Below are 13304 nucleotides of genomic sequence, written 5' to 3' on the forward strand. Positions count from 1 at the left end.
TTGATTTCTTATTTTTCTCTCACCACTTTTTTGGATTCACTGAGTCAATTTCAAGGTTTAGCATCCAAGATAATTCAAATAATTGGGGGCCATTGACTAGAAAAAGTTTCATATGGAATATCTCTAAGGGTCTCAAAAATATAGCCTTATTGTAAATGAATTTCAATACAGACTACTTAAGAGTCAGCGAGGAGAAAGTATTGGAATGCCTTTACAGTTTGGCAAGGCCCGTCTTGTCCTGCCATGGCAGGGCATCCTCTCTTCACCAGGCACCACTTGTTCTTGATCGCCCAAGGGAGGAAGCTCTGGCCTAAATTTCCTTGGTCATAGTAGCTTTGTTTTCCATTTATATTATGGAAGGAGTGGAAAAGGAGAGTCTGAGAGGGAAATACAGTGGCTGCCTATGGTAAGGCACTAATTGTACTTCCAAGTATGGCAAGAAAGGGGACATCTGTCATTCTTTCAACTTGATGTCTCCAGGGCTGGGTGGTCCTGGTCCTTGCCCAGAAAGGGATGACTGAGCCACCTTCAGGGATTCAGTGAGGAGTTTTCTCACCTTCAGTGAGAAAAGGACAAAGATCTAAGCAAACACTTTTTAGAAAAAGCCTTGCAACAATGATCTCAAAAATAAACTTTTATTTAAGTTTAATGCACATATGCTCAGTTCATTAATAAAAGGAAAATGTTTATTTACAGGTCAGCAGGACTGGATGCGCTCCAACATGTTTCTTCAGAGTTCCGAAGACCCCGTGCATGATAACTTGGCTGCACGCACTGGACTTCTGGGGCATTGCATACTTTTAAATCACATTCTGGTACTAAGTGGAATTTTTAAAAGGGGAAGATAGTTTATTCAAAGCCACTCATTTTGTTCAAAGAATTCCTTCCTCCCTGTGTACATTGAGAAATACTAAGATCTCAGAAGTAGATCCCATAATATCTCATATCCAATCCAGGACTTATAGCATCACCACTCAGCTGACAAGTTGCAGTTCTTCCTGTCTTCTTGGGTGAATCTTTTTTTATGAAAGCCTTAAAAATTTAAGATTTGCTGTATTACAGTGTGTTTCCCCCAGTATCTTTATACACAGGAATGATGTTGCATGACTATCAATTCCTTTAGGGAATCTTTATTTTCCACCTTGCAATCTAGTATTCTACTTCTACTTCACACAGATGACAAAGGGAAATAATGCTGGAACTTCTAGCCTTTTGTAAGCATGACATGTAACCATCGAAGTTACTCTGAGCCGACCTGATGTAGCAGGCTAGCCTTGTCCTCTCCGTACACAGCCACTGTGGAAGCCAGCCATTATGGGCACTGAGGCACCTGAGGAACTGCTGAAGCATCCCAAGGTTAGCAGTAAAGGGGACTCAGCAAACAGACAATGTGACAGCCAACCTAACCTTGACACAGCACTGCCCCTTTTTCTGAGATAAGATGGCAGCAAGCACATAGGGTGTTAAATCACATTATTTGTAGCCTCAGTTCCCATGTTGGAGGTAATACTCACCTATGTGGGTTCTTGTGAAGATCAAATAAAATACATGAGGGCATTTATTTAGTACATTAGGAAGCATAATGTAAGAAGTTAAGGGAAACTGAGCAGGCCCCCAAACATTTGTTTACATGTCTTAGCCATGTAAAGTCAAAAGGTTGAGGCAGGACCATAGTAGCTATGCCTCTGGGACTTAAACCATGCAATCCTTTCAGCCTTTTTAACTATTTACAGGTGACAGCACTACTTGAACTTCAGCCTCAGAGCCCCTCAGACAGGTGTAGTGGAAAACACTTGGGATGAGGTCTAAGGCATGGCACCCACATAATGAGTCAAGTTACCTGTATGTCTCACTGGCAAGGTCGCGTATGAGTTTCTAGACTATGATACAATACATACAAAGACAGGCATATCATCAAGAGTGACATTTAGCAGTGACATTTGCCTTGCACCTACTATATGGCAGGTGCTGTGCTGAGCACTTCATCCTCACAACGCCACAGAAGACAGCCCCCCATCGTCCACATTTAGACAGAAGATTGGTAACTTGCCAAGGTACCACATGCAAGACTGATGCATAAGTCAGTGTTGTTAATCTTCTTGCTGCCAACCTCACTTTTTCCTTAAGCGCAGTGAAGAAAAAACTGTCTACAGTGTGTCCCAGGGTCACTGTGAAGCGGCACCCCTACCCTCAGCCAATCCTACCCCTGCCTCAGTGAGCATGGGAGGAGACTTACAGGGGCTGTCAGCCAGTTTGTTCCTGTTTCTCTCATGAGCCAGCCTTGGAAATGCTGAACAGAATCAGGACACACCATAGAGAGATGCAACATTACTATAACCTATCCCTTAGTAGCTTATGTATGGACCCCCAAGTTTCACATACAGAGCCCCACCGCTAACTCACATTCAGCTTTTCATGTGTGAACGTGTATGGGAATGAGCAATATACAAAGAAGGCCAATAACCCTTCCCATGAAGCTATTTTGAGCTACAAAGCTTCTATGCCTGATTTGAGAGAAATGAGTCTAAAACATAAGCCACTGTTTAACCTTCATATTCATTCCTCCTGTATTTGGAAATAAGACTGGCAGGTTCTATTCTTCATTCTAAGGACCTAAGTTATATATAACAAAAGCATATATATAAATATATATATTTGTGTTTGTCTGTTTTACAAGTTTCCCCACAGTTAAAAGCAAATCAAAGATTCTAGTTTCTGTGTGGGTCCAAAGTAATAAATAGCTTTCTTGGGTTACAAATTCTAGGAAATTATTGCAGTTAGACTCCCTGATACAGGACTACACCCCACCAGAATTTTTTGGTTGTAGGTGAGGGGAGCTTTAAAAATTAAACTTTAGTTAAGTTTCACATTTCTAAGTGCTAACTGAAGAGTTAGTCCTCTAAATGTCCTATCATTTTGCTGTTTGAGAAGGGCTATCTGGCTTGGATATAAGGGACAGAGGTGAGAGCCAAAGTGGAAACCTATTATTCTTCTTATTATTTTGCCTTGTGTTCATCAAAAATAGAATACCAGAGGCTTGGAAATGATACTGAAACATTAAAATAGCTACACGAATGTTTTAAGGGAGCTTGTTGAACAACTGGGACTATTTCTTGCCAAAGAGATAGCTTGCAAAGGCCGCTTAAAAATTTGAACTCAGAGGCTTGGCTGGATTTCCTTACCAGGAGCTACAAATGTGTTTATTCCTATCATCAATCTTAGTAGTGATTCCTAAAGTCTCTGGAGGACCTACTTTCAGTGATTTTGTATGTGATAGGAGTTAAATGAACCTTAGTGTTTGATAAGCTTCATATTTTACCTCTTAATTCCCATCTCCTGCAGTAAACTCTAGAGACACAGCAAACTTAGGCTGATATGTTTCACATAGGATTCTAGAAGTTCTTGTCTGGATACTGAAGTCCAAGGCTCTAGTCCCTCGTGAATTACTACTAGATGCTGAGTTGATGAGCCATACAACTCTTCTTATTTCAATAGAAATATCTAGTTATTTTATTTTTTCAAATAAGTTTGTTCCTCTTAAGTTAGAGTTTCTGTCCTTGGCTACTTACTGGGGAGGCCAAGGTACAAGAATGAGATGGGTTACTAGATTCTTTGAAGGTTGGAAACTGGGACCTAAGGAACCAGAAGGAACACACTGGGGACTGGAATCCAACAGAAGATAATGGAGAATAATACTTGATTTTGTTCTTTAAAAATGATGACTTTGGGCCTTATAGTTGACCAACACTATATAATACTTGTGATACTGGTTTATTAAGCTTCCTAGGAGAGAATTTTGTATTGCTCCAACAACAAAAAAATGAACCAATGGGTTTTGTACCACAGCAGGGTCAACATATGTCAACTAAATGGTCTTCAGAGTTTAGATATGATGAGCACTAACCTGCTAATCAAATAGGCACTGCAGACACCTCATGTCAACAGGCTGCATCATGTATAGCGTGGTGACTATTTAAAGAGGAAACAGTGGGTGGACAGCACAGAGTCTTACTTTCCCTGACCACAGAATTTTCCTTCTATATGCCATGGGTCCATGCCTATTCTTCCACTTTCATCCATTTGATCAAAAACACAAGAGATTTGTATTGAACAAGATGATAGAAGCAACTTCATCTAGAGTTATTGATCTCCTTGCCTAAGCATAAGCAAGATGTTGTCTTATTTATATTCCAGATGCAAGTGGGATAGGAGTCATCCACCAATCTGTTTAGCTACTTAGGATATCTTCTCTTCATCCTTGTTTCTGCATTGGTCATTTCATCCCCAGAGAAATTGCTGCACCATCTGCAGTTGACTCTCCATCTCATTTGGACTTAAAGCCTCTTCCCAGGGTTTCAAGCCTTGTATCTTCCCTTGCTTGCTGACATCCTGAACCTTTAGAGAAAGGAAGTCATGGCCAATCTGATGGAAAATTTACTAAATCCCTGTGCTACTCTTTCTTCTACCTAAATTCCTGATCTGTTCTTCATACTAAACGTCTTAGAAATAGTCCATAGAAGGAATTCATCCTATGCCAGCCAGACTGAAAAATTAAGAGATAGTACAGATTCTTTGTGAAATAACATTAGAATAATAGTTTTCAAATATTAGTTTACATCAGAATCACCTGAAGGGCTTGTGAAGACACATATTCCTGGACCATCTCGAGTTTCTGATTTAGCATTTTTAACACGTTCCCAGGTGATACAGGTGCCAATCTTAACTCCAGTGAGATCGCTGCTTTAGATTGTTCAAACACGGCACTGCTTGTTACCTTTCTTAGCCCTCTTCATGGCAGACTGTCTAGTCTTATACAAGAAGAAAGTCCTTTTGCATGCCTTAGAAGTCACTTGTCCTTGAACTATATATAACTATAGCACATGGAGAACTGAGATTTCAGTATGATGCAGCAGAATTCATAGAAATCTTAACATATGTTTCTAGATCAGAAAACAAATTAATGAGAAAAGAAACATTTCTCCGAGCAAGAGGAATTCTAGGTACAGGCTACCCTGTTTTTGTTTTTTAAGAAAATAAATATTTGGAGAAGAAATATTAATTGGTACCTTGTCCTTTTAGTGTTTGGTTACTTTAACAACTAGCAAAATCATAGGCTTGGTTATACAACATCCAGATCTATAGCTCAGGTATTTACTTAGGACGTTTGATACTACTCAGCCTGTTGACAGTTTTTCCTGGAGGAATAGGCACAAACCATGGTTAAGCTGCTTAGTTTAATTTTTTTAGCACTTGAAAAAAATGTACAGTAGTTTGAACACTCAGTCTTTGCAAACCTCCATTGAGGTCAAAGATTTCATTCACAGGTAAAAAATTAGTTTACAAATTTTTTGGCAATTTCATCTTAATAACCCGTTTTATCCTATTGCCATTGTCCCAACCATTGAAAAAGTTTACAATAATTTACATAGAAATATTTTCAAAGTGCTTAAGAATAGTGATTGTTCTCTGGGATATTTACAGATGGCCTATACAATGTATGTACAGGTGGTATACACTATAGCACAAGGTTCATTGCTGGAATATGGCTTTCTAGGGAAAGTGCATATTTGGCCAGAGCTGGCAATACTGTCTGGAAATTCAAGGGCTACAGGTAACCACATCCAAAGCTGAAGCAGAATGTGGACAGGAATATTTACCAAAGTCATATAAAAATGATCAAGTACACAAGCTTGATCCACGCAAATATAATCTTGATATTCTTCCAGGCTGGAGGAAGAAAGAGACTTCAGCTGCTGGCTCGGTTACCATTCCAAGTTGGGGTATTATTGGTTTAGACTTCCAAGGTAGAGACTTGTCTCAGAAGTCAAGCTAGATCATCATCTGTGCTTACAATTGATATCTGTGGAAAAGAAAAAAATACGGAGTGAGCTGGTGATCACTCATTGGTGGCTGCTCTAGTGTCTAAAACGGACCTTACTTTTGATTTGGTCATTTAGAAATCAAAGGTGCATAGAAGGGAAGTCAGATCCAAAACAGCATTGAGTTGTGTCACTCATGTATTTTAACTTGAATTTAACTGTCTATATCTACTTGGCAGAGAGAGGAAAGAGTGTGACTGATTCTGCTTGTTCTACTTAATAATCTAAAGTCCTGGAGAAAAATATGCAAAGACACACGGGTGCTATGAATTGGCTACCACCCTTTGTTTTGCCAGAGAGCTTGAGACAGAGTGCTCAGCACTTGTTTTTTCCAGACTGTTCACTAAGTGAAGGCCAAAAACCCCATTTGGGTTTCAGCTAAAGAACAAGTGACTGACTCTACTGCTGAAAGAAAAGCTAGCTATGCTAGGTGGGATCGGACACTTCCATGCATTCGGTAATTTTGGCCCAAAGAATCTTGCTCACTACACTGCCTTTAAGACAACGTCCCTATATATGATATGCTAATTTACTTTTAAGTATCCAGTAGACACCTGATTAAACCATTCCAAAAGGAGCTACTTGGTTCATGCGAATATTTATATGTGGTTCCTATAACCAAAAATATCTCAAATGGTATAGTGATAACCTGAAGTTGATTTTACTTGTTGTTCTATACAGGGCAGATGCTTATCAACTGACTGACTCGTGTTCTCACAGGCTGAACTGTCTAATCTCCAGTAGATGAAGTATTTGGTGGGTCCATGATCCACTGGCTCTTCCTAGCCCAGGCAGCTATAGCTTGAGTTTAAAGTCTCCTTTCCAAATAGCTTTCCTGCAAACTACAGCATAAAAGACACAAAGCTGACTTACCGCTGGGTACGTGTGTCCGACAGAAGCACTGTGTCTGCCAATGTCTATTGACAGGTCCTCTTCAGTGGTCTTCAAGTACACGGGATTGTCAAAGTTCATGCTTTTCATGTTCTTGTGTTGCCAGTTCCGCCACATCAAGTAGCCACCTACTGCTGCCATCGCTAAGAGCACTGAAAGAAGGTAGAAGGTAACTAAGCAAGGTCTGCTCTCAAAACACAGAAAAAAGATCATGTTCATGAGTCCATGATAATTGACGTTCATAAAAGTTTCATGTTTTCTGAAGTTGGGATGACTAGAAGTTAGAATATAAATGAGCCAGGAACTTGAAACAAGCTCAGACCAGTGATGAAGTGTTGTTCTATGGACTGGCACTGAGCTCTACACACCCGTCTGGGTGAGGGCAGTGTTCTGGGCCCCTCCCCATGCTGGCTGAATTAAAATTGCAGATGCTTGTGGAGAGCTCTTCAAGTGGTCCTCCTAGTGTGACAGCTAAGCTTGGAATCCAGTAATTTAGGATTAAAAAGCCATAATAGCATAATGCCTTAGAATTTACATGTCCAATAGTAGCTTTAGAGGCTCTTCTCCCTGGGTTTGAAAATGACTAACTATTTTTAATTTACCGTATTTTCAGACCATAAGACTCACCTAAGTTTTAGAGGAGGAAAATACGAAAAAAAATTTTGAAGCAAAAAATGTGGTAAAATATTTAATAACATAAATAACATAATATTTCACCAATGTAAATATAAACAGAACTCAACAGCAGCATTCACAACCATTATTCCTCCCAAATTGCGGAGGGGGGGGTGTGTCTTTTAGTCCAAAAATACGGTACTCTCTGTAAGTCCTATATTTCCTCAAGAAAGCATTTAAGCATTGTGTATCTCCTCTGTATGAAGCAATATACATATTTTAATGGGGACTAGAACAGTGTTCTTCACTGAAAGTGACTTACTGTGAAAGGGGATAAGCCAGACCAGCCACTTGGAAGTAGAAAGCAATAAGCACCTATTATGTAATAGCTGGGCATTTATCACTGCCAGTCACTGTGCGAAGGATACCATTGAAGAGAAAGGTGTGGACTCTCACCTCAGTGTGCCCTGTTGGGGAGGGAGCCAGTGTAACTCAGTGTCATGAGTGCTGTGAGAGAACAAGGGACCATGGGAGGGGTGTCTCTAGATGAACTAGAAATGCCCATCTGGTCTCTAAGAAGTTCGTGGGATCCAGGTATATAAAGAATTTACTTACAGAGGGGAAGGATGGCCCATGCAGCGGAAGTCCCTTTGGGGGGAACACTGACCTCTGATATCGCTGTGGTCACATTGATCTCTATAGGGGAACAAAGAGAGTCAGTTTAGAAGGATCCTAAATTCACACTTAGAAATGTATGCATCTGGTAGAGAACCCAATGCCTCTGCATCCATTGTTAATGTTCAGTATCTACTGCAATTGTATACCAGCAATGACTGAGCTAGAAGTATTTCAAAGTCACATGCGGTGATAGCCATTTCAGTAAAATTCTCTAACACAAACCTTAATAAGTCAGGTCAGGCTAAGATTTGCAGGTTCTTAGTCTTTGGAGCTTAAGTGTAGGTTACCAATTAAGCAGAACTAGTGGTTAAAGGCTGTATTAATTATTTAAGCAATAGATACAAAGAGTGTGGCTGTTAGTTGAGATTAACAGTTTGTAGTACTGAACCCAATACCTCCAGGAACTAGTCCACTAGTTGGAGAAATTTCTGTTGTGTTGCTTTCTTTTGTTTCATTGTAAGTCACAGTAGTTGCAGTACCTGAATTATAAAAACCAAGAACCTGGTTAATGCCAAGGTTCCAGAGTAGCTAGCTGTTTAGCCCAGATAGGCCCTGTGATGGGTTATTTTAACACCATGGGAAATAGACAAACCACTGCTAAACTAAGCTGCATGGTGAATGTATCAAAACTAGGAGAAACAGCAGTCTTCAGGCAAACCAGACACGTGAGACTTTGGGCAGAAGAATGAGCATTTGAAATTTGACAATTCAAAAAGATTCACAGCCACACTTTACCACCCCTCTAAGCAATGTCCAGGCTCCTGAAAGTTACAAGAAATGCTCTTGAAAACAGACTGCCAGGCATGCTACTCTTACTGCCAGATTGTCTTACAACTACTTTCTCAGTCAACTGAGCTAGCCTCTGCAGGGACTAAGTATTAAACTAATAAAAACCACATAATACGAGTTCCTTGCTCGCAACATGTGAGCTTAATTTGCCACTTAATCAAAAGCTAACAACAGACGACTAAAATGCAATTTTAAGTGTGGGTTTAAGATAGTGCCACCCACTGGGGCCATGAGGTTTTCTGTAACCGTAACCTTCTTTAAGCATAATTTCAGGCCTCTCTCTTTGGAGCAACATGTTAAGGCTTTGTTCTGTTCTCTGCAAGTTGGCTAGCTCAGTGCTGTTATGGAATTGATGGGCACAAATCAGTATGAGGCACATTAATGCTCCAACTAAAGTGTCATCTATAGACTCATCTAATGTTGGAATGAGTTCAAAGTCAACTCCAAAGTAATGATGTCAACACTGGTATGCAACAGTACCAGGTGTGTTCTCAAATCTATTCCCAGAGTTAGTTAAAGCAGAATTTTTAAAACCAGGCTAGTTTTTATAGCTTGTGTCTTAATTCTATTGCCTGTTGTATGTCCTGCCTTTGCTGAAAAGTGAAAAGCCTTACTTCGGCACTCCTGGCCATTTTCCTCTAGATTGTACCCGTTGGGACAGGAACAAGTATATTTTGGAGAGTGATCATTAATCTGTGGTGCTGGCAGGCATAGATATTCACATCCTCCGTTCTCCATGTCTTCTTCACACCAATTTTTACCTAGTCAGAAACAAAAGCCCTTTATAAATACACCAGTGCCTGTTATACACATGATGTCCTGTTTTACATGCTGAAGACAAATGAGCCTTTGTCCCCAAGGAGCTTAAACTTGTCTACTCTATCAAACCTTCAAATTAAACCAATACCAATGGGCCCTGGCCAGGTAGCTCAGTTGGTTAGAGCATCATCCTGATATACCAAGGTTGTGGGTTTGATCCCTGTCAGTGCACATACAAGAACAAACCAGTGAGTGCATAATAAATGGAACAACAAATGTTTCTCTTTCTCTCTCTCTAGTCTCTTCTTTTCTTTCTCTAAAAATTAACAAAAAATGATACCAATGAAGAGTAAATATAAGGGTACAGGCAGCATGCTCTAAGGACACCACAAATCCAGAAAAACTTCTTGGAAGTAGAACAAGTGTGATGCTTTAAACAGACAGGTGGTGTGGGAGCAGGTGGAGAATGGACGTGAGTGACCAGGGGTGGCACTCACTATTGGTCCAAAGCTTATAGTAAAGGCTCAGAGGAAAGAGACAAGCATGTCCTCCTGGCTTTGTCTTAACTTGTTCCCAAAAAGTGGAAGGAACCCAGCTACATAGAGGTTTAAGAGTTTCATTCATTCATTCATTTTCGTACATTACATATACTCCCCTCACCTACTACACACACATTTTCCCTTCACCTAGTCAGCCTTCCTCTCTCCAGCCCCTGGTAACCACTACTCTGTTTACTATTTCTACAATTTTCCCTTTTCCAAGGTGTCATACAAATGTAGCTATACTGTATGTGGTCTTTTTAAACTCTCTTTTTTCATTTAGCAATATTAAGATTTGTGAAGTGTACTCATTGTGGCTTAGTCATTTGTTTCCTAATGACTAAAGATTTTGAACACCTTTTCATGTACTTATTGGACATGCACAGTTTCCTTGGAGAAATATCTATTAAATCATTTACTCATTTTAAAATAGAATATTTTAAAACATTTTTGAGTTGTAAGAGTCCTTTATATATTCTGGGTAACAGATTCTTTTTGGCTCTATGATTTGCAAATATGTTCCATTCTTGGGTTGCCTTTTTACTTTTTTGATAGCACTTTGAATCACAAAATTAAAAAAATTCTGATGAAGTTCTATTTTTCTATTTCATCTGTCATTTCTGCTTTTGGTATAATATATTAGAAACCATTAACCCAAGGTCATGAAGATTTACTGCTATGTTCTCTCTCTCTCTCTAGTAAATGAATGTGCTTTAGGGCTCTTGAGAAACTGTGAGCATTCTATTCTATGGATTCCAAAGCACGGTCTTTTACAACCTTATATCTCCAGGGCCTGAAAGTGTACCTGTCACATAATAGGTTTAAAAAAAAATTTATTCCCATCCCTTATCCCCTCTCCTTTGGCAACCATTTGCTTGTTCTCTTCTATATCTATGGGTCTGTTTCTGTTTATTCATTCATTTTGCTTTTTAGGTTCCACATATAAGTGAAATTGTATGGTATTTGTCTTTCTCTGTCTGACTTATTTTACTTTGCATAATACCCTCTAGATCCATCCATGTTGTCACAAATGGCAAGATTTCATTCTTATTTATTGCTGAATCATATTCCATTGTATCTGTGTGTGTATATATATATATATATATTGTGTGTGTGTGTGTGTGTGTGTGTGTGTGTATCTCACATATTCTTTCTCCATTCATCTATTGTTGGACATCTAGGTTGCTTCCATATCTTGGCTACTACTAGTAATGCATATATCCTTTTGAATCAGTGTTTTTGTTTTCCTTCAGTAAATACCCAGAAGTCCAATTGCTGGATCAAATGGCAGTTCTATTTTTCATTTTTGAGGAATCTCCATACTGTTTTTCATATGGCTGTACTAATTTACAATCCCACCAACAGTACACAGGGGTTCCCTTTTCTTCACATCCTTGCCAACAGCTGTTTGTTGATTTACTGAAGACAGCCATTCTGACAGGTGTGAGGTGACATCTCATTGTGGTTTTAACTTGAATTTCCCTAATGATCAGTGATGCTGAGCATTTTTTCATGTCTGTTGGCCATTTGCATGTTGTCCAGGGAGAAATTTCTATTCAGTTCTTTGCCCATTTTTTAATTGGGTTGATTGGTTTTTGTGTGTTAAGTTGTACGAGTTCTTTACATACTTTGGATAGTAACCCCTTATTGGATGTATCATTTGCAAGTATTTTCTCCCATTCAGTAGGTTGTCTTTTTGTCTTGTTGAGAGTTTCCTTCTCTGTGCAAAAACTTTTTAGTTTGATGTGAAGGGTTTCATTTAGACAGAACCAGTCAAGTATTTTGAGCAGGAGATAATATGAGCACAAGTGTGTGAGCATCTACACAATCCTGTAAAATGTATCATGTGGGGTAGAGGAAGGGAAGTCTATGGCTACTTTGGAGGCTAGTGCCATAGTGTTTGAAAGAGGCATGAAGGACACGGGGATAGGGAAAAGATGGAAATAAAAGACTGAACATGAAGGGCTGGGAGGGAAGATGAGAGCTGAGATTCTGAAGCTCTTTCACTAGGAAGTCAGAAAGAAAATATACCAAACACCAACTTTGAAGTGTTTGGTAGGGCACAGGAGGGAAAAGTTCCATTTTAGAGCAAGTTGAATATCTAAAGAGCTACTGATACCCAGCAGGTACTGGATCATGTTCCTGCCCTTAAAGTAGCCATGAAGGGCCCTGCTTCCCCAGGTTACCTGATGGCTGTACAAGTTCATGATAAACAATGATGTCTTGGGCATCATTAAGGTTGTTAACTAGAGTGGCCAGCTCCGACCCAGTGAATTTATTGGCACCATAGACTGCTTCATTTTCCCCATCTATCCAGTAGACACGATCCTAAAACAGAACCCCCAAATTAGCATGTACATGTAGGAGTAACACAAGTCACCATCTACCTAAGGTCATTATTATTTACTGGCAATTTAATGGGCCAAGTTTATTTAAGGCTGGTCTGTAATACTGGATGTCAAACTGTAAGAGAAGCAAGTTCAGGTTCTTTAAAGTGCTATAAGGAATCAGTATCTAACTTGGCCCCCAGGTTTTAAGTAAAAGCAGCTTCTCAAGAGTTGCTCCTCTGCCCTTCCCTCCTTCCCCCATGCCTGTACTTTCTCCCCATGGTGCCACAGTAACTCAAAGGTATGCAATTAGATGTGAGGCATGTGTCTTACCTCAAATATCGTTAGTGCGAGAGGATGAGCTAGGAACTCCACAGACTTCAGCACTATCCTACGATCTTGGCCATTCAAGTCCACACTAGATAACATGTGCAACTTGGAATCAAGCCAATAGAGACGGCTCTTTATAAGGTCTAGGCAGGAAAAGAATTTCATTGTATAGTAAGGCAGCATTGCTCTGGCTTTCATTTAAAATATGTAAGGAATCCAATATTCAACTTTCTCGGTTTCTTCTCCAGCAGGGATTCTTAATGGGATCCCACAAATCTTGCAAAGCAGCATGCTGAAGCTATACATTCATTTTGGGAAACTAAAGGGGTACCTAAGATTCTCAAAGTAACTGACTTGAAAAATGTTATTCCCATGACAGAAGTTTTAAAAAAGGCTAGCATTTTGTGGTTCTCCCCTTGTGAGCCGGAAGAAAACTATTACAAGCCTGCAATCCAGGAAATGCTCAGGCACCTGGGCCAGGAGGATTTAAGGTTACA

The 13304-nt window shown here is 39.7% G+C and overlaps 1 protein-coding gene across 5 annotated transcripts in view; it reads right to left on the minus strand.

Annotated features, from left to right (window-relative positions):
- Nucleotides 1–1146: 1146 nt before the first annotated feature.
- The window catches only part of VLDLR (very low density lipoprotein receptor), a 36197-nt gene continuing 24039 nt past the window's right edge, over nt 1147–13304 (minus strand). For 3 of the 5 annotated variants that reach the window (XM_036021702.1, XM_028512822.2, XM_036021704.1), the window contains 7 exons: nt 12811–12950; nt 12337–12478; nt 9467–9613; nt 8459–8542; nt 8001–8081; nt 6753–6922; nt 1147–5860 (listed from right to left, as the gene is read on the minus strand). In XM_036021702.1, the coding sequence (XP_035877595.1) occupies nt 5825–5860; nt 6753–6922; nt 8001–8081; nt 8459–8542; nt 9467–9613; nt 12337–12478; nt 12811–12950 (800 nt within the window). In that variant the 3' untranslated portion in view covers nt 1147–5824. The remainder of the gene's footprint in view (nt 5861–6752; nt 6923–8000; nt 8082–8458; nt 8543–9466; nt 9614–12336; nt 12479–12810; nt 12951–13304) is intronic. The other 2 variants (XM_036021703.1, XM_028512832.2) reach the window with 2 other exon arrangements.

Source organism: Phyllostomus discolor, chromosome 3, assembly GCF_004126475.2.
Source record: "Phyllostomus discolor isolate MPI-MPIP mPhyDis1 chromosome 3, mPhyDis1.pri.v3, whole genome shotgun sequence".
Lineage (NCBI taxonomy): Eukaryota > Metazoa > Chordata > Mammalia > Chiroptera > Phyllostomidae > Phyllostomus > Phyllostomus discolor.